Raw genomic sequence first — 18,438 nt, forward strand, 5'->3', positions numbered from 1 at the left:
GGTGACGCCTGTTAGCCTATAATTCTTGACTGGTGTGAGGAGGTATGGCCGTGTTCCCCCAGGCTCTGGGGTCTGGTTCTGAATGGAAAGGGCCCCACCCCTTTCCTCCTAGAGAAGACAGACCCCTCAGGTGGAGGTCATTAGCATTTCAATGGTCTCACTCTCTGCTTGTGGTGTCTCCACCCTTCCCAGAGTCACAGCCCTGGAAACTGAAAATGACTAGGGCTTTCTCCACTGAGCCAAAAAAGAAACAGATAGTCCCCTTCAGACCCAGTCCAAGGCAACCCTCCGGCTCTCCCAGGTCAGTCATTACCCAAAGCCCCTGTCTGTTTTTTGGGGCTGCGTACCTGTAGTGAGCAGTTCACACTCGCTACTTAAAACCCCAGTTGGAGCTCAGCTGAGCTGTATTCGCTTGCTGGGAGAGAGCTTCTCTCTGGCACCACGCGGCTCTGCAGCTCGGGCTATGAGGGAGGGGATCTCCCGACCTGGTTCCGCAGGTTTTACTTACAGATTTTATGCTGTGTTCTCGGGCATTCCTCCCAATTCAGGTTGGTGTATGATGAATGGATGGTCTCGTTTGTCCCCCCGCAGTTATTCTGGATTATTTACTAGTTGTTTCTGGTTTTTTGTAGTTGTTCCGGGGGACAACTTAGCTTCCACTCCTCTCTATGCCGCCATCTTGCCCGAGTGCTGTGTACAGAGTTTATATAATCCCATTCTTATGGCTATCCCACCACAAAGATGCTTAAAACTTTAATACTATAAACACTTTTAAACTTGATATTCAATCTTGGCATATGCATGTATATATATACTTTTATATATGTATATATATATGTGTGTGTATATATATATATACTAATACCATTATTTATGAAATGTGACTACAAAGGAATTAAAACCCAATCATGCAGATGTTTCTTTTAATATAAGAAACATATAACATTTAATATGGAAAATGTACTACTAATCAACATTTATCAATCCCATAGTTACCTAGCTCTGTTCAGCTTCCGGTACTGCTTTCCTACAGGTGCCTGCACAACTAGCAGGTCGTGGACTGTTTTAATGACACATTAAAAAGAATACTATGTCATTAGCAATGCAACTAACAGCCCTAACCCGTCGATTATTTCTGTGAACACTGTTTTAAAGGTTACATTTTAAGGCTACTTTACAATTCCCTGCCTGCTTACGGTTTCCAGATTGTATTTAGAAAGTCACTGTTACACTACGTGTCAGGAACTGCCCTGGAAGCTTTTCCTTGCTTCTCTTCAGGTGATGGTTCCAGTAACACTGCAAAGTACTAAAATCCTCGTTCACGTCTGAAGAAACTGAGGGTCGGAGGAGAACTCGCTCGGCACGGCCGTGCACCCTGGCCAGGTCGCCACCCCGCCTGACGGACTCCGTTTCCCCGGCAGGTCTGGGCCCCCCGCGCCGCGCCGAGGATGCTGCGGCCGGAAGTGCGCCATCTTGGCCGGAAGCTGCTCCGGCGGCGGCCCCTGGAGGCGGGCGCGGGCCCGGGCCGCCTGGCGCGCTGCCTGCGCACCTTCGACCTGGTGGCCCTGGGCGTGGGCAGCACCCTGGGCGCGGGCGTGTACGTCCTGGCCGGCGAGGTGGCCAACGGCAGAGCCGGGCCGGCCGCCGTCGTCTGCTTCCTCATCGCCGGCCTGTGCGCCGTGCTGGCCGGGCTCTGCTTCGCCGAGTTCGGGGCGCGCGTGCCCTGCTCGCGCTCCGCCTACCTCTACAGCTACGTCACGGTGGGCGAGGTGTGGGCCTTCATCACCGGCTGGACCCTCATTCTCTCCTACAACATAGGTGAGGTGACGGGGCGGGGAGGCGCGGGGCTGGGGGAGCTGGCTGGCTGCACCCTCGCCCTGGGCACGCTGCTCGCCATCACGCCTGGGAGGGTGGGGGTGGTGCTGGTTGTGCAGGACTTCATTCTGCCGGGCTCTGTCCGGCTCTCCTCAAATGATGAAACAAAGGCCTGGGAACAGATGGGAATTCAGAGGTGAGGAAGGGTTCCTGCAGGTGGTGGGGAGACGTGTCCCACGAGGCTCTCCCCCTCACTGTTCTGAAGTCTTTGCACAACTGGCGCCTTGGTGAGATTTGCCGACCACCCGACTTAAAATTTCGCCCCTCATCTCCCAGGCCTTCCCCCTCCACTTCCTGTTTTCTTTCCATGCATAGCATTTATCTCCTAACACACTAAATAGTTTACTTATTTTATTAATCATCTTTTCTCGTGAGACTAAGCCCCTCAAGATTAGGTAATTTGGCTTTTTTTTGTTTGTTTGTTTTAAATCCCCAGTAATATATCCCATGGCACAATGGGGTTCATTTTTTGTTTCTAAATGAATGTCCCGCCTTCTGCCACTGCAGGTTCTGCTGCTGTCGCCAGGGCCTGGAGCTCTGTCATTGACAACCTGATTGGAAACCACATCTCTCGGGTGCTGGAGGGCAGTTTCCCAGTGTATGTGCCCCACGTCTTGGCCAAGTACCCAGACTTCTTCGCTCTGGGCCTAATTCTGCTGCTTACTGGTATGCAGGGGCCAAAGATAGGATGGGAAGAGCTGGGTGTGTAGGGACAGCTGGGGTGGGAAAGGCTTGGAGGAGTGTGTGTGAAAATGGCAGGAAATCAGAAACTGGGAAAGAAGGATCTGCAACACAAGAGCCAGAAAGTCAAGGCTACACCAATGTTTCCCAGCCTTGGCACTACTGATTTTCTGGGCCAGGTCATTCTTTGTTGTGGAGGGCTCTCCTGTGCATTGTAGGATGGATAGCAGGATTCCTGAACTCTCCCCACTAATTGCCAATGACACCTGCCACCCCATCCCAAATTAGGATGCTTGAAAATGTTTCCAGACACTCTCAAAGGTTCCTTTGGGGGGGTGGAAGTTTTGCCTCCAGCTGAGAACCACTAACTTAGAGACTGATAAGTTGCTTCCTCTACACTGAAACCAAGGTTCTTTTATTATTATTATTATTATTATTATTATTCCATCATCCTTGCAGGACTGCTGGCGCTGGGAGCTAGAGAGTCATCCCTTGTTACCAACATGTTCACAAGTGTGAACATTTTGGTTCTCAGCTTTGTCATCCTCACCGGCTTCATTAAGGGGGATCTGCACAACTGGCAGCTCACAGAATGGGACTACAACCTGGCCATGAATGGATCCAATGGCACCCAAAGGTCAGAAGGAGCTCCCTTGGCCCTAGTGGTAGGGGCTGCAGAGCTGGGTATATGGTGGGAAGTAGGGGTTTCTGGGCTAAGGGGTCCAGATGGAGGGTGGGGTGGGGATTGGTAGCCCAATGTTTGTGTCATTCACTGAGCAGTCCAGCAGAGAAAACAGAACATACCTCATGTTTGTTTTTCCCTGTTCCTTTCTTACAATAGCTTGGGCCCTCTGGGCTCTGGAGGGTTTATGCCTTTTGGTCTGGATGGGATTCTCCGTGGAGCAGCTACATGTTTCTTTGCATTTGTTGGTTTTGATACCATTGCCACGACAGGTAATGTGGTCATTCTCTCCCACCAGGGGTTTGGGCCCAGTTTGGGCTACGCTTGGGCATAGGGTTGGTAGAAGACTAGCCTGTTGTGGGGTAGAGGGTGGGGATAAGAGGAAAGAGGATTTCATGCCTCAATGTGTTTCCCCATCCTGCAGGGGAAGAAGCCATCAATCCTCAGAGGTCCATCCCCTTGGGCATCGTCATCTCTCTCTTCATCTGCTCTTTGGCATATTTTGGTGTCTCGGCATCACTCACCCTCATGATGCCCTACTATCGGATTCATCCCCAGAGCCCCTTGCCAGAGGCTTTTCTCCACATTGGATGGGCCCCTGCCATTTACACAGTGGCTTCTGGCTCCCTCTGTGCCCTTACTTCCAGGTCAGTGCCAGCATCCTCCCCATCTCCTGTTAGAGTCCCAGCTGTCCCAGCCCTCAGGATTATGGGGTGAGAGGTGGGGACACCTTACCTCACACAGGCTGGGGAGCAGAAGCTTCCGCCTGTCCCCATTGCCTTCCCCATTCTCTTCTCCAGCCTCCTGGGCTGCATGTTCTCCATGCCTCGGGTGATCTACGCAATGGCAGAAGACGGGCTCCTTTTCCGCAGCCTTGCCCGGATCCATGCCCGCACACAGACCCCCGTCATAGCCACTGTCATCTCTGGAGTCCTTGCTGGTGAACACGCAAAATCCACAGCCTTAAGTAAATTTCCTCGACTTGGGTATTTCCAATCATTTCTCATCTCCCCTACTTTTTTGTCCCCTGGTTCCAGCGATCATGGCCTTCCTCTTTGAGCTTGCCGACCTTGTGGACCTCATGTCGGTTGGGACCCTGCTTTCTTACTCGCTGGTCGCCTTCTCCGTTCTCGTCCTCAGGTGAGACACCATGACGCCTTAATCAGGGGTCTGGGACTCGGGGACTGACGAGGCGCTAGTCCTCCCTCTGCGCCCGGCTGCCTCCTAAGTGCACTACCACACTCGGCATGGGGGATGCATGGGCCGTCCGTGTGGGATGAGTATGGGGCTGTGTTAATACTGCCTTAGCACCTCTAATACAGGTACCGGCCAGACCAGGATGTAAGCAAGAACGAGCAGACGGAGGCGGAAACACTTGAGATGAAGTCTGCATCGGAGGCCAACCTGTTGGAATCCGTACCTGAAGCCCAAGCCTCTAAGATTCTAAAATGTCTGTTTAACCCCACCACCACCACCCCTACTCTGAAATCTGGCAGAATCGTCAATGTTTGTGCCGTACTGCTTGGTAAGCTGTGGGATTTCCCTTTGGGGTGTTGTGAAATTAACAGGAAGGAGTGGGAGTGTGTGGTCTTTGATTACCAAGGAGAAGTCTTGGAGAAATGATGTCCTTTCTCAATCTGGGATATTTTGAGGTGAGACGTGGCCCAAGCTTTTAACATTTGGCTTTTGGGGTTAAACTTGATCTTCTCCCACCTTGACTCTCACAGCCGTGCTGCTGACTGTCCTATGCCTGATACTGGCCCAGTGGCCCGAGCGTCTGTTCTCTGGGGACCCAGTTTATACGACAGTGACGGCTCTGCTGCTGGTGCTTATTGCCCTGATCACGTCCATCATCTGGAGGCAGCCCCAGAACCCCACCCCTCTTCACTTCAAGGTAAAAGGCCTTTACTGTGCCCCCTAACCACTCACCTCAAGTGAATCAACTCTGTGTGCCCTGAGTTGATAAACCTCTTTATTGGACTAGGGGAGGGAAAGGAGAGTGACTGAAACCAATGTGGATTATTCCCTCATCCCCACTTAGTACTTTATAGTTCCATTTCTCAGTAATTGTTTTTTTCTGGAGCATTCAACGGGACACCCAATTGAATAGGTGCTAAATAGCCTGAGTATGGTTGGAGTCTTATTCCCCCAAAGTGGGGCAGGGAACCTCCTTTTCAGACTTCTCTGGAGTCTTCAGGGATGAATTGACTTTTCCCACAGGTCCCTGCTGTGCCTGTCCTCCCATTGGTGAGCATCTTCATAAATGTTTACTTGACGATGGAAATGACCGTTAAGACCTGGATCCAGTTTGGAGTCTGGATGGTGATAGGTAAGTGGCTCTCTGGGGAAAAGATGCCTCTCGCATGACTGAGCCCAACCTCTTCTCACCACCTTCCCCTAAAACTATCCCAGACACCGTAAGGAGGAGGCCTGCTGGGCATTTATGGGTGGGAGGAGTGACTCCACCTCATTTCCCTGCTAGGGTTTGCTATCTATTTTGGATATGGGATCCGCCACAGCCTGGAGAAGAAGAGTGATCAACAGCCACCAGCCTCAAGCTCCCAGACTCTTGAAAACGTCCAGAGTGCTCAAGTGTCCTAACCACAGAGCGGCTGCTGTGGGAAATCCCTCCACCACACCGGAGGGTTTTTCTGGCGCAAGGGGAAGTTTGGTGGAAGGCAGATGCATATGAGCCCTGTATGGACTGCCAGTGAGCAAAATGGAATTGAAGTTGTGTAGTTGTTAACATAAACTTTTAAAAGTATAACAAACATACAGAAAAGTGCGTTCTTTATAAGTGTATATAGTAAGGTGGATTTTCACAAGTAAATACAGCAATGTAACAGCACTTGGAGTAACTGCACACAAGAACCCCTCGGGGCTTGCTTCCAGTTACTGTCTTCGGAGGTAACTGTTACCCTGACTTCTGAACTGTTGAGAGTTGGATGGTGTGTTTTGAATTCCATGTAAATGGGATTATAACATTGTATACTCTTTTTCAGTGTAATGGGATTCATCAGTGTTTCAAGTAATTGAAGTTCTAGGTCTGTTTTTTGGCTGCTAAGAGTAATGCTTCCCCTTAGTATAGAACTGCCATATGATCTGACAGTCCTGCTACTGTATACCCAGAACTGAAAGCAGGGCCACGAACAGGCATTTTCATACTGATGGTCATTGTGGCATTATTCACAATTGCCAAAAGAGAAGTAACCCAAGTATCAATCAGCCTATGAATGGATAAACAAAATGTGGTGTATATATACGATGGAATATTCAGCTGTAAGAAGGAATGAAGTCTTGATGCATGTGACAACAGGGATGAACCTGAAGGGCTTTATGTTGAGTGGAGTAAGCAAGACACAAAAGGACAAATATGGACAAATATAATATGGACTAAATATAATGAACAAACTCATGGAGTTAATATCTAGAATGTAGAATATCTGGTATAGTCAATACTAGAATATAGAATGAGGATAGAGAATGGGGAACTGATGCTTAATTTGTGCAGCAGCTTTTTAAAAGTTTGATTATAAATGTCTGGAAATGGGCAGAGGTGATGGTAGCACATTATCATGTGTGTAAATAGCAGCTCTGACTTGTGGTGACTGTGGTTGAAAAGGGAAGTTTAGGGTTGTGCTTGTCACCAGAAGGAAAGCCAGAGGATGAAACGTGGGCTGTATAACACAGTGAACTGTGTTATGGATGATGAAGGTGGTATAATAGTACAAATATGAGAATGTTCTTCCACAAATCAGAGCAAATCTATGTCACAGCTACAAGGTGTTAATAACAGGGTGATATATGGGGGAAAATGCACCTAATGCAAACTATGGACTATAGTTAAAAGTAGTATCTTAGTGTTTTTCCATCATTTGTAACAAAGGTACCGGCTGAAGCTAAGTGTCAATAATTGTGAGGTGTAAGGGGCACGGGTGTGTCAATTACGTGGTGTAAGGGGCACGGGGTTTTCTTCTTGGAGCTATGAAAATGCTAAAATTGATTGTGGTGATGAAAAAACAGCTCTGACTACTGAGAGCCAGTGTACACTTTTGACGGGTGATACGGTGTGTGAAAAAAACTTAAAATTGAAGAAAAAAAATAGTGCTTCCAGCAAGGAAGTTGAGTAAGTGAACAGGTGATGCTGAAGAACAGTAGGGGGAAAGCTGGAAAGGCAGCTGGGGCTGGAGGGTGGTTTACCAGCGATACCAATGTGACCGAGCAAATGAGGAAACGTGAGGCTCAGGAAGTTTAAGTGATTTGCCTCTTAAGTAACTCTGAAGTACAGAAAATACTAATTATTCTACCTACACATATAACAGTTATAAGGAGATAATAAAACCTGCAAAACCACTTCATATTGTACAATGATAACTGAAGGTAAGGTATCGTTACTAGCATTAGTTTGGCTTTCCCTGGCTGGTTTGAGGTTGGAACCAGGGGCAAAACTTAGGAAATCTGTCGGTTACTGACCAAGGCCTGAAGGGGCCGGTTAGAGGGGTTAGGTTTGCTTTCCTGGACTGGCTGCTGCAGGTTGTGGGGTCAGCAATCTATTTTTATATATGGTCTGGCCATTGTCCATCTGTATAGTCAGTCTCAGCCCTCTCCTCTGGTCATTCTCTCACTTATGGGAGCTTGGCCAATTCAGAGAAAGCTGGAGAGGCAGATCTTCAGGGCTCAGAGATTGTTCTGTCGTCTTTAGTCAGCCATATTGATCTTGAACTTTTTGTTGTATCATCATGGTGATCATTTGATGAGAGAAGCTGCGTAGAAGTATTTTAAGACAACAGAATTGCAATGAAAACAGCAACATGACACCTAGGACAAAACAGGAACAAGTAAGAGTCCCTGTGGGATGGTTTGGAACCAGGAAGTCTAATTTCCCAAACCAGGCCAAGAGATCAAAGTCGATGAGCCATGACGATCAACCTCAAAGTGCCAAATAGCTTTTTTCTTCAAGTGATGTATAGCCTCTTCCACTTTCTTGATTCCTTGACCTAAGTGCAATGAAAAGTCTAGTCTATCCAATAAGAAAACAGGTTAAAATAAAATGATTTTAAGAAGATTTGAAAACAATCGTAAGAAAACTATAGAGTGGCCTTAATTCCATCAGGCAAATTAGAATTTAAGAGGATTAATTAGAGATAGAGGGACACCTCATAAGAGTGTAAATTCAAGAATTGGTCCTAAATTTTTATGCACATACTAACAGAACTTCAAAATACTTAAAGCAGAAGTGAACAAACCAAAAGGAGAAACAGACAAATCTATGATGATACTTGTATATTTCAATATTCTTTCCCCAGCAGTTGTAGAACAAGTAGAATATTTAAGGATATAATCAGTGAACAAAGTCGGATTTACATTTATAGAATACACCTCAAATTGCAAAATACACATTCTTTTCAAATACAGTATTTTAAAAAAATTTTCTGATAAAGTTAAAAATACACAGAACATTTATACCTGTTTGTACACATGCTAGGTCATAAAAACTTGACTCAATAATTTTAAAAGATCAAAATCATACAAAGTATGTTCTATGGCTAAAGGAATTTTTAAAAAAATAAAAAAAATTGAAATATCCTAAATATTTCACTTTTAAGGAACCCATGGGTTAAAATAAATCTTACAAAAAGTCTCATCATAATTACAACTAAATATAGAAAAATAAGTGGGATACAGCTACAGCAGTGCTCAAAGTCATAGCTTTAAGTGTTTGTTAGAAAACAGGTTTAAAGTCTAATTAAGAAACTAGAAAAAGAAGCGCATACTCTAGTGAAAAATAGTCAAACTAAAATAAAGGACAAAAGCACAAAGCAACGAAATAGAAAACACACAATTGAAAAAAAAATCAAAGAAAACCAAAGTGGGTTCCTGTTATATAAATGGGCTAAAAATGGCCTCTGTGGTGGCCCTGGGATATTAACTTCTTCAGAGTGGCCTGGGTCCCTTAGAAAAAAATGCCGGTGACGAACTCGAATTCTTACACATCCAATTATTTTAAAAACGGCTAAAATAAGTAGTTTTTAGCCATTTAACGCTAACCTGCTCTGCATACTGCACCCCGCTTGTGCTCTCAGACCTACAAGTAAAAAGACCCTGCCCTGTTGCTGAGCCATCACCTGGCCACTTAAACACCCCCTTCCTTTCTGCTTTCCCGCTGGGAGTTTGGGAATTTCCCCCTTCCCGTCTCTCCCCCTGCAGATCCGGCAAGGCGGCGTCTTCAATAAATAGCCTGTGTGCTGCTGCCACCGAGTGGTCAAAACTTTTCCTTGGTCGACTCCGAAATTCTCGAATTCCAGCTCACCCCAAAAGAGATGGTTTACCCCTGGGCAATCATGTGGCAAAACGACCCTGGAAGGTCATGGGTGGTTGACATTCAGAATATGGAATGCCTGATGTGCTTTTTGGGATCTCACGAGTGAACCACACCAGTGGAACTGACTTGGGGCCACGCGTGGAGCTGCGCAGGGAGGGAGGTGCCGGCTCACCTGGGTCCCCTACGAGAGAGATGCTGGTTGCTGTAAGATCTGTGGGCCTGAGTTAGAAGAGGAGATGAGCGCACGCCTTTGGACCGGGTGGGCTGTGATTCGCAGTACTCTGAAACGAGAGGACACCCTGCGCCCTGGGGACTGCTATGATGGGTGAATGGGTCAACAAGGCTGCAAGGGCAGGCTGAGGCCAGGATCCAAGAAGCACGTGGGAGAGATGTCCTTGGAAAGGGCTGGCTTTGCTTTTCCTGTTGTCATCTGAGTCCCTTCCCAGAGGTGAACTGAGCCAACCTAAGAGTTACTTAAAGTTACAAAAGTCAGGGAAGTCTATGCTCCTGTCCCTCCCAGGACTCTGAAGGAGGCCGCGACTGTGCAAAGGATCAAACCCAAACCTCTAGCCACCCGCCAAGTCCTACTTGCAGCCATTTCCAATCAGGACGCCACCTGGAGAGGACACTGAGAGCCCCAACTCCTGGGAGAGATTTGAGATTGAGATGGAGGGGAGAATCCTGAGCAGATAAATGGGATGACAGCCTGTGCGATAATGATTGGGACAATTTGCTCTTTGTTTTGCCAGTAACCACTCGTAAAATGATAAGATAGAAAGCAAAAGGGAGGGACCAAGAAGAAGAAGCTACTTGTTGCGTGGAGGAGGAAACTTTTCCTCGCTCTAGCACCGTTTCTTCTTAAGGACCTCACCCAAAAACCAAATGAGAAAGGGAGTGCTTTGGAGAAGGTATTTTGTGGAGGGCGAGCACCCCCTAACTGCAGCTAAATTGAGCAAGTGGTTGCTACAGCACAGGAGGGGAAAAGGCGTCCCTGATATAGGCCTGATTAAGTGGAGCAGAAAGAGGAGGTGACCTGAAAAGACTTTGGACTCCGGTCTACCCAGACCTTGTTGATTTGGATTTTTTATGGCTTGGAAGGCCACTGCCCACCCTACACTAGACCTGACAAAGGCAAACTTTAACCAAGGTCCCGGATCTTCTCCATCAGCTGGGGATGCTGGTGTGGATTTAACAGACAGCAGACACTATGGGGCTGGATGACTTAGTGAGTCTGCCCAACTTTTCCTTAGGCTCCTACTGTGTATACATCTTCCTCGTCTTCCTTCCCAGCAATGGCTAATGCTAAAACAATTCAACAGTTATGGAAGGCCTGGATTTAATAGAAACTCATGAGAGACAAACTCACAGTCAGGTGTTGCCTGTTAATTCCTCAAACGTGCCCCACCTGGCCTAGATCAAAATTATCATCAGGAGCAATAACCCCCGACCCCACCCCCCACCCCCGGCCAAAGACCCACCCACAGCCGGGCTCCAGCTTAAGCGACAGCCCCTAGCTGAACAAGAGGTTACATTGGACCCTGAGGATGAGGACCTCTTGTAAATCAGTGGGCAATTATAATAGCTAGTTGGGTTAGATTACAACCCGCCTAGCCTTCCCCCTGGGAGGCAGCCCCACCCCCTTGGCAGGCCCCAGATCTCTAACAGTGACAGAGACCCTCCCCCATATCAGGGACCCGAGCAGCAGCGGCCCCTTCTGGCAGATGCTCACCCTTTTCCCACCTTCCCTGGAATATGGGCTGGCACAGGTGCCCAGCTCTTTCTAATTCCAAGGAGCATCATTCCCTAAGGGGATTTGCCAGGAGGCCGGCAATTTGGGGGTGAGGATTATTCAAAAGGGAGACTACCTGCCTAACTGTTAAAGTTGGCCCAGTTCTGCTAAAAAATGCTTCTGTCCTGGTTGCTTCCCTCGACACCTATTTCTTTCCCTCGCATTGCAAAGGACCACCAGGACCAGCGGGTAGCTTCACGGAGCTGTCGGTGGACCCCGCCTGGTGGGAACCAGTTAATCTGAGCTCACCCCCCCACCCCCGCCCCAGGTGGGTGGTAAATATGCTACAGTGTCGGCTGCGCCCTGTCAGAGCTGACTTACTTAAAGAAGAGGTCCTGATTCCTAGTCTCTCAACTTTCAATTTCCTAGTATGAACTCAAAGCCACTACAAATGATGGAGGCTAACTATAGACATAGAGCATCTTGGCCAAATCTCATCGCCTAAATAGATGACATTCAAAACAACATGAGCAAATGGCTCTGAGTTAGACAACTGCATAGCCCTAGATCACTTATTAACTGCGGAAGGGGAGCCTGTGCACTTGCGAAGGCATCTTCTGGGCAGATAACACTCCTGCGTTTTACAGATATGTGCCAAAGGGCCCGTAATGTCACGCTATTGACCAAACAAATAACAGTTTCCTCCATTTCTGTTCCTGCTTTCCCCCACTAAATGGGCAGACTGGCTGCCAATGGGCTTTGAAATCTGGGTCATTAGGATGCTTCACTGCTGACTCCAAACACTGGCATCGGGAAATGACACGCAAGTTAGGTGGTCAAAAACACAGGGGCACAGGATGCACTGTTACATAAATGAGCCAAAGATGGCCTCTAGGTAGTGGCCATGTAGGTAGTTTACTTCTTCACAGCAGCCTGGGTCCCTTAGAAAAACGCACCTGTGTTAAATTCTGATTCTTACACGTCCAATTCTTTTAAAAACAGCCGAAAGAAGCAATTTTTAGCCATTTAGTTAGCCTGCTTTGCACACCCCAAGAAACTGCACCCCACATCTGCTCTCAGACCTAGACATGTAGGCACCCCCTTTCTTCCTCCCCTCTCTCAGGAGTTTGGGAACTTCCCCTTCTCCAGCTTTCCCTTCTGGTGGCTCTAGAAGGGCTTCTGCTGCGAGCACTGCCCCTCCCCCTGCAAACCTGGCAGCGCCGCTTCCAAAATATAGCTTATGTGTTACTGTCATCTAGTGGCCAAATGTTTTCTCGGTCAACTAAAAAACCATCCAATTTGATGGAGTCAAGAGGACATTTTGGAGGTTATTCTTATGAGTTATATAGATATCCCTTTTCAGTTTTAGTGTATTGTAACAGCTAGAGGAAATACCTGAAACTGTTGAACTGCAACCCAGTTGACCTCTTTCTTGAAGGCGATTGTGTAACTATGTAGCTTACACTGTGTCATCGTACGATAGTGAAGACATTGTGGCTCCCACTCCTTTGATCCAGTGTATGGACAGATGAGTAAAAAAATGGGGACAAAAAGTAAATGAATAATAGGGAGGGATGGGTGGTGGGATGTTTTGTGTGTTCTTTTTTACTTTAATTTTTATTCTTTTTTTTTTTGGAGTAATGAAATTTTTCAAAACTTAATTGTGTGATGAATGCACAGCTATATAACGGTACTGTGAACAATTGATTGTACACTTTGGATGATTGTATGGTATGTGAATATATCTCAATAAAATTGAATTTAAAAAAATCATCCAATTTGAACTCAATATAAGTTCCAAAATGGATAAACAGTAGGCTGTCTGAACAAAGAGAAAGAAAAGGGAAACATAAGTTAATGATTTTTGAGGGAAAATCACTATAGACCCTACAGGCACAAAAAGCTTAACAAGGAAATACTATGGACAACTTCTTGACAATTCATGAACTAGATGAAATTGAAAACTCCCTTGAATGAAGGAAGAAGAAATGCAAATAGTCTTATACCTACTATAAAACTGAAGTAAAATTTAAATCTAGGCCTAGATGTCTTCACTAGAGAATTCTATCATTTATAAAAGAATATCTATTTTACATATTTTCTTCAGAAAGCGAGGAGGAACCATGTTCTAACTCATTACCTTCATAACAAAACTAAAAGAAGACAATGAGGAAAAAGGAAAAATACAGAAAAGTATCCCCCATGAATATAAATGCAAAAGTTAACAAAATTTAAATGTACAGTTTTCATTTGGGACAATGGAAAAGTTTTGGTAATGGATAGTGGTGAGGGTATTTCAACATTGGGAACAGCACTGAATTACATATTTGAATGTGATTTATAGGGGGAAATTTTAGTTTGTATCTATGTTACTAGAATAAAAACAAACAAACAAAAAAAAAATCCAGGGAACTGCACACACAACACAGTGAACCCTAAGTTAAGCCATAGACTATAGTTGATAGTACAATTACCAAAATTAACAAATGTAGCACACCAATGCAATATGTTAATAATAGGGTGGTATAGGGAACCTGTATTTTATGTATGATTTTTCTGTAAACACACAACTTACCTAATTAAAAAAAGAAAGAAAGAAAAGAAACAATAATTGATGGATACTGAAACTATTAGGTGAAAGTTTGATGGAATCTATTGACATTTTTGCCAAGCTAATGGTTGGATAACCAGACGCTATGTGTATCCCAATGTGTTTTAACTGGCACTACAGAGAACTACCCATAAAATATGTGTGATAAAAAAATTAAATCAGAATATGATCAGTACCAGCTAATAGGAAACATGAAGGGTAGTTTCGTATCACTTACGTTACACAAGGAAACAACCCACCAAATCCAGAATGTGGACAATTCTACAGGAAAAAAAAAAAAAAAAAAAAAAAAAAGTGCACTTTGTGTAACAACAGAAGACCAAAAAAGGAGGGTTCATTGTTGCAGATTAAATGAGACTTACTAGACTCAGGAGCCAGATGCTAAGATCTGGAGGTCTTTTGCTTTCGCCACGTGGAATTCATAGTCCTTTACCCAGCGTTGTTGGATGTGATCATGGTGTTGTGCTTATGTTTTATTTTCAAAGTAGTATTAGCGGCATATACACTAGTAGTCAATAGTAAAAGTATGTAAAATCCTGGATATGCTTTAAAGCATCGCAGTCAAGAAAATGGAACCCTCGGGGCGAGCCGCGCTCCGGGGTGGACCCGGCTGAGCCCACCGGCCGTGCTGGGGCAGCTGGAGGCTAAACCCAGAGCATCACCCCCGCGCCGGGAGAGGGAGGAGACAGACCCCGAGGCCCGGAGACCCCGGCCCGCAGCACGTGGGGGCTGAACAGAATGCTTCTGCAAGACCCGGCGAGGTTCAGGGAGCAAGTTTCCGAGGCTAAGGAACCTAATTTACAATTAAAGGAAGAGTTGAAGACGAAGAAATCTGGATTTGGGGACATTTTGTTTTGTTTTTTAATTTTATTTCGAGATTGTTCATATACCATAAATCATCCAAAGATCCAAAGTGCATAATCAATTGCCCATGGTACCATGATACCAGCTGTGCATCCATCATCACAATTTTTTTTTCCAATTTTTAGAATGTTTTCATTACTCCAGAAAAGAAATAAAGACAAAAAAAGAAAACTGAAATCCTCCCATACCCCTAATCACTCTCCCCTCCATTATTGACTCACAGTATTGGTATAGTATATTTGTTACTGTTGATGAACGAATGTTAAAATATACAATAGGTATATTTTCCCTTATATACCCCTCTAATATTAACTTCTAGTTATAGTGTCATACATTTGTTCCAGTTCATGAAAGAGATTTCTAATATTTGTACAGTTAATCACAGACATTGTTCACCATAAGATTCACTGTTTTATACATTCCCATATTTTAACCTCCAACTTTCCTTCTGGTGTCATGTGTGACTCTAAGCTTCCCCTTTCCCCCACATTCACACATCATTCAGCACTGTTAGTTATTCTCACAATAATGTGCTACGTCACCTCTGTCCATTTCCATACACTTAAGTTCAACTTAAACATTCTGCTCATAATAAGCAACTGCTCCCCATTCTTTAGCCTTGTTCTATATCCTGGTAACTTATATTTCATGTCTATGAGTTTACATATTATAATTAGTTCATATCAGTGAGACCCTGCAATATTTGTCCTTATGTGTCTGACTTATTTCACTCAATATAGTGCCCTCAAGGTTTCTTTATCAACCAGTTTTATTTTTTTTAGATGGTTTTGTTCACCCACCATATATTCCATCCTAAGTAAACAACTGATGGTCCCTGTATAATCACATATTTTTGCATTCACCACCATCACAACTATTTATATAAGGACATCTCCATTTCTTCCACAAAGAAGGAGGAAGAGTCAAAGAAGGTAGAGAGACAGAAAAAAAAAGAAAAAGGAAAAAAAAAACAGCTAAACAGCAACAAAAGGAAAGATAGAATTAAACTAAAGTAGAATAAAAGAGTCAGACAATAGCACCAATGCCAGGAGCCCCATTTCCCTCCCTTTTGTCCCCCTCTTATAGGCATTTAGCTTTGGTATATTGCCTTTGTTACTTTAAAGGAAGCATAATACAATGTTTCTGTTAACTATAGTCTCTAGTTTGCATTGACTATTTTTTTCCCCAATACCACCTCATTTTTAACACCTTGTAAGGCTGACATTCATTCGTTCTCCCTCATGTAAAAACATATTTGTACATTTCATCACAATTGTTGAACACTCTAGGTTTCACTGAGTTAGACAGTCCTAGTCTTTATCTTTCCTCTTTCCTTCTGGTGTCCCACATGTTCCTAATCTTCCTCTTTCAACCACACTCATGGTCATCTTTGTTCAGTGTACTTACATTACTGTGCTACCATCACCCAAAATTGTATTCCAAACCTCTCGCTCCTGTCTTTTCCTGTATGTCTGTAGTGTTCCCTTTAGCATTTCCTGTAGAGCAGGTATCTTGTTCACAAACTCTCCCATTGTCAGTCAGACAATATTTTAAGCTCTCCCTCATATTTGAAGGACAGTTTTGCTGGATATAGGATTCTTGGTTGGTGGTTTTTCTCTTTCTGTATTTTAAATATATTACACCACTTCCTTCTTGCCTCTATGGTATTTACTGAGAAATCTGCACATAGTCTCATCAAGCTTCCTTTGTATGTGATGGATCACTTTTCTCTTGCTGCTTTCAGGATTCTCTTTGTCTTTGACATTTGATAATCTGCTTATTAAGTGTCTTGGCATAGGTTTATTCAGATCTATTCTGTTTGGGGTACGCTGTGCTTCTTGGATTTGTAATTTTATGTCTTTCATAAGAGATGGGAAATTTTCATTGATTATTTCCTCTGTTATTGCTTCTGCCCCTTTTCCCTTCTCTTCTCATTCTGGGACACCCATGACATGTACATTCACGCACTTCATGTTGTCATTCAATTCCCGGAGACATTGCTCATATTTTTCCTTTCTTTTCTCTATCTGTTCTTTTGTGTGTAGGCTTTCAGGTGTCTTGTTCTCCAGTTCCTGAGTGTTTTCTTCTGCCTCTTGAGATCTGCTGTTGTATGTCTCCATTGCGTTTCATCTCTTGTGTTGTGCCTTTCATTTCCATAGATTCTGCCAGTTGTTTTTTTCAAACTTTCGAGTTCTACCGTATGTTCACCCAGTGTTTCCGTTATATCCTTCATATCTTTTGCCATATCTTTCCTGAACTTATTGACTTGGTTTTTATTTGATTTAGCATATTTCTTTGAAAATCTTTAATAGATTGTTTCATTAAAGTGAAACAATATCGCAACTGTATCTTGATTGAGCTGTAAATTTCTTCCTTTGGGTCCTATCTTTGTTTTTCCTAGTGTAGTTTATAGTTTTCTGTTGTCTAGGCATCTGGTTTCCTTGGTTACCCCAATCAGATTTTCCCAGACCAGAACGGGTTCGGATCTCAGAATGGGGTTATATTCAGTTTCAAGTCTCCCTGAGGGTATGTCTTAGAAATTGACAGACTTTCCTGTGAGGTCTCTAGCCACTGTGCTTTTCCTAACCTGCCCAGCAGGTGGCATCTGTCAGCTGTCATTCCCAACTGGTGTAAGGAGGTGTGGCCCCTTTAGTTTCTATTTGGCTGTTTTCCCCCAGACTCTGGGGTCTGAGTTCTGAAGGGAAGGCCAGCACCAGAGCTGGGCCCCACCTCCTTCCTTTCAGGGAAGATACACCTCCTAGGGAGTTATCTTCTGCATTTGAATTGCTTGTCTCTCTGACTCTGTTATCTCCCTGTCTGGGTCAGAGCACTGTGAACTGAAAATGACTGAAGCTCTCTCCACTGGGCCACTCAGGTTGAGAGACAGAAAAAGGGAAAGAAAACCCCCTTTCAGAGCCAGTCCATGGCCCCCCCGTTTTGCCCGTCAGAGAGAACACCTGGTCTTCTGGGCTCCCTTTCTGGGACACAGGAGTTTTCTGGCTCTTTAGGATCAGTCGTCACTAGAAGCCGCTGTCTGCTTGTAAGAGGTCTGTCTATGTTTGTACCTTGTATTCAATGGTTGAGAAGTACTGTCCTAGAAACCAGAGAAATTGTCAAGCAAGCAATTTCAAGTACTGGAAATCAGAATCTGAATCATGCTGAGAGTGGCAGTGAAATAGTGCCAGTGAAATAGTTATAGCCATGAGAACTAGGTAGACATTTACAAACAAGGTATAAAGTCTGCCATTAGAAATTATACATGTCAAAGTAGCAACTGCTTCAAACGTTAAAATTGAATACTGGAGAATAGATAAACTGTTTTTTGTAAACTGGAAGTTGCAGGGAATTTTTATGACAAATTTCTGAGCACTAGTGAACAGAAAGAGTAACTGTTAAAATGGAGCCAGACCAGACTGCAACAGGTCATTAGTGACATACCTTAGTAAAGCCCTCTTTGATTTCATGGATTCCCCAAAATCCAGTATTTTTATTGCTCTTTGTAAGGGTAATTTGAAAAGTGGGAAAGGATATGAGAGCTCAGGTTGTTGCCCCCCAAAAGCAACCCCCACACCCAGGTGGGTAAAAACTGACTGGTCACATTGTTTGGAAATCACACCCTCATCCATATGTAGGTTCATTGTCCTGGGTGGACAGCTGCTGAGTGTCAACTTGAT

At 44.6% G+C, this 18,438-nt stretch overlaps 1 protein-coding gene across 1 annotated transcript; it reads left to right on the forward strand.

The window, feature by feature from the left end:
- Window positions 1-1,448: 1,448 nt before the first annotated feature.
- Window positions 1,449-7,673, forward strand: LOC119521423 (cationic amino acid transporter 3-like). Its single transcript, XM_037819659.1, has 11 exons — window positions 1,449-1,818; window positions 2,383-2,541; window positions 3,016-3,193; window positions 3,398-3,510; window positions 3,663-3,885; window positions 4,039-4,178; window positions 4,276-4,378; window positions 4,561-4,763; window positions 4,966-5,132; window positions 5,459-5,567; window positions 5,721-7,673. Exons 1-11 carry the CDS (start codon window positions 1,449-1,451, stop codon window positions 5,837-5,839), a joined length of 1,884 nt encoding a protein of 627 aa, XP_037675587.1. The 3' UTR covers window positions 5,840-7,673.
- The last annotated feature ends 10,765 nt before the right edge of the window (window positions 7,674-18,438 follow it).

This window comes from Choloepus didactylus, chromosome 27 (genome assembly GCF_015220235.1).
Source record: "Choloepus didactylus isolate mChoDid1 chromosome 27, mChoDid1.pri, whole genome shotgun sequence".
Taxonomy (NCBI): Eukaryota; Metazoa; Chordata; class Mammalia; order Pilosa; family Megalonychidae; genus Choloepus; species Choloepus didactylus.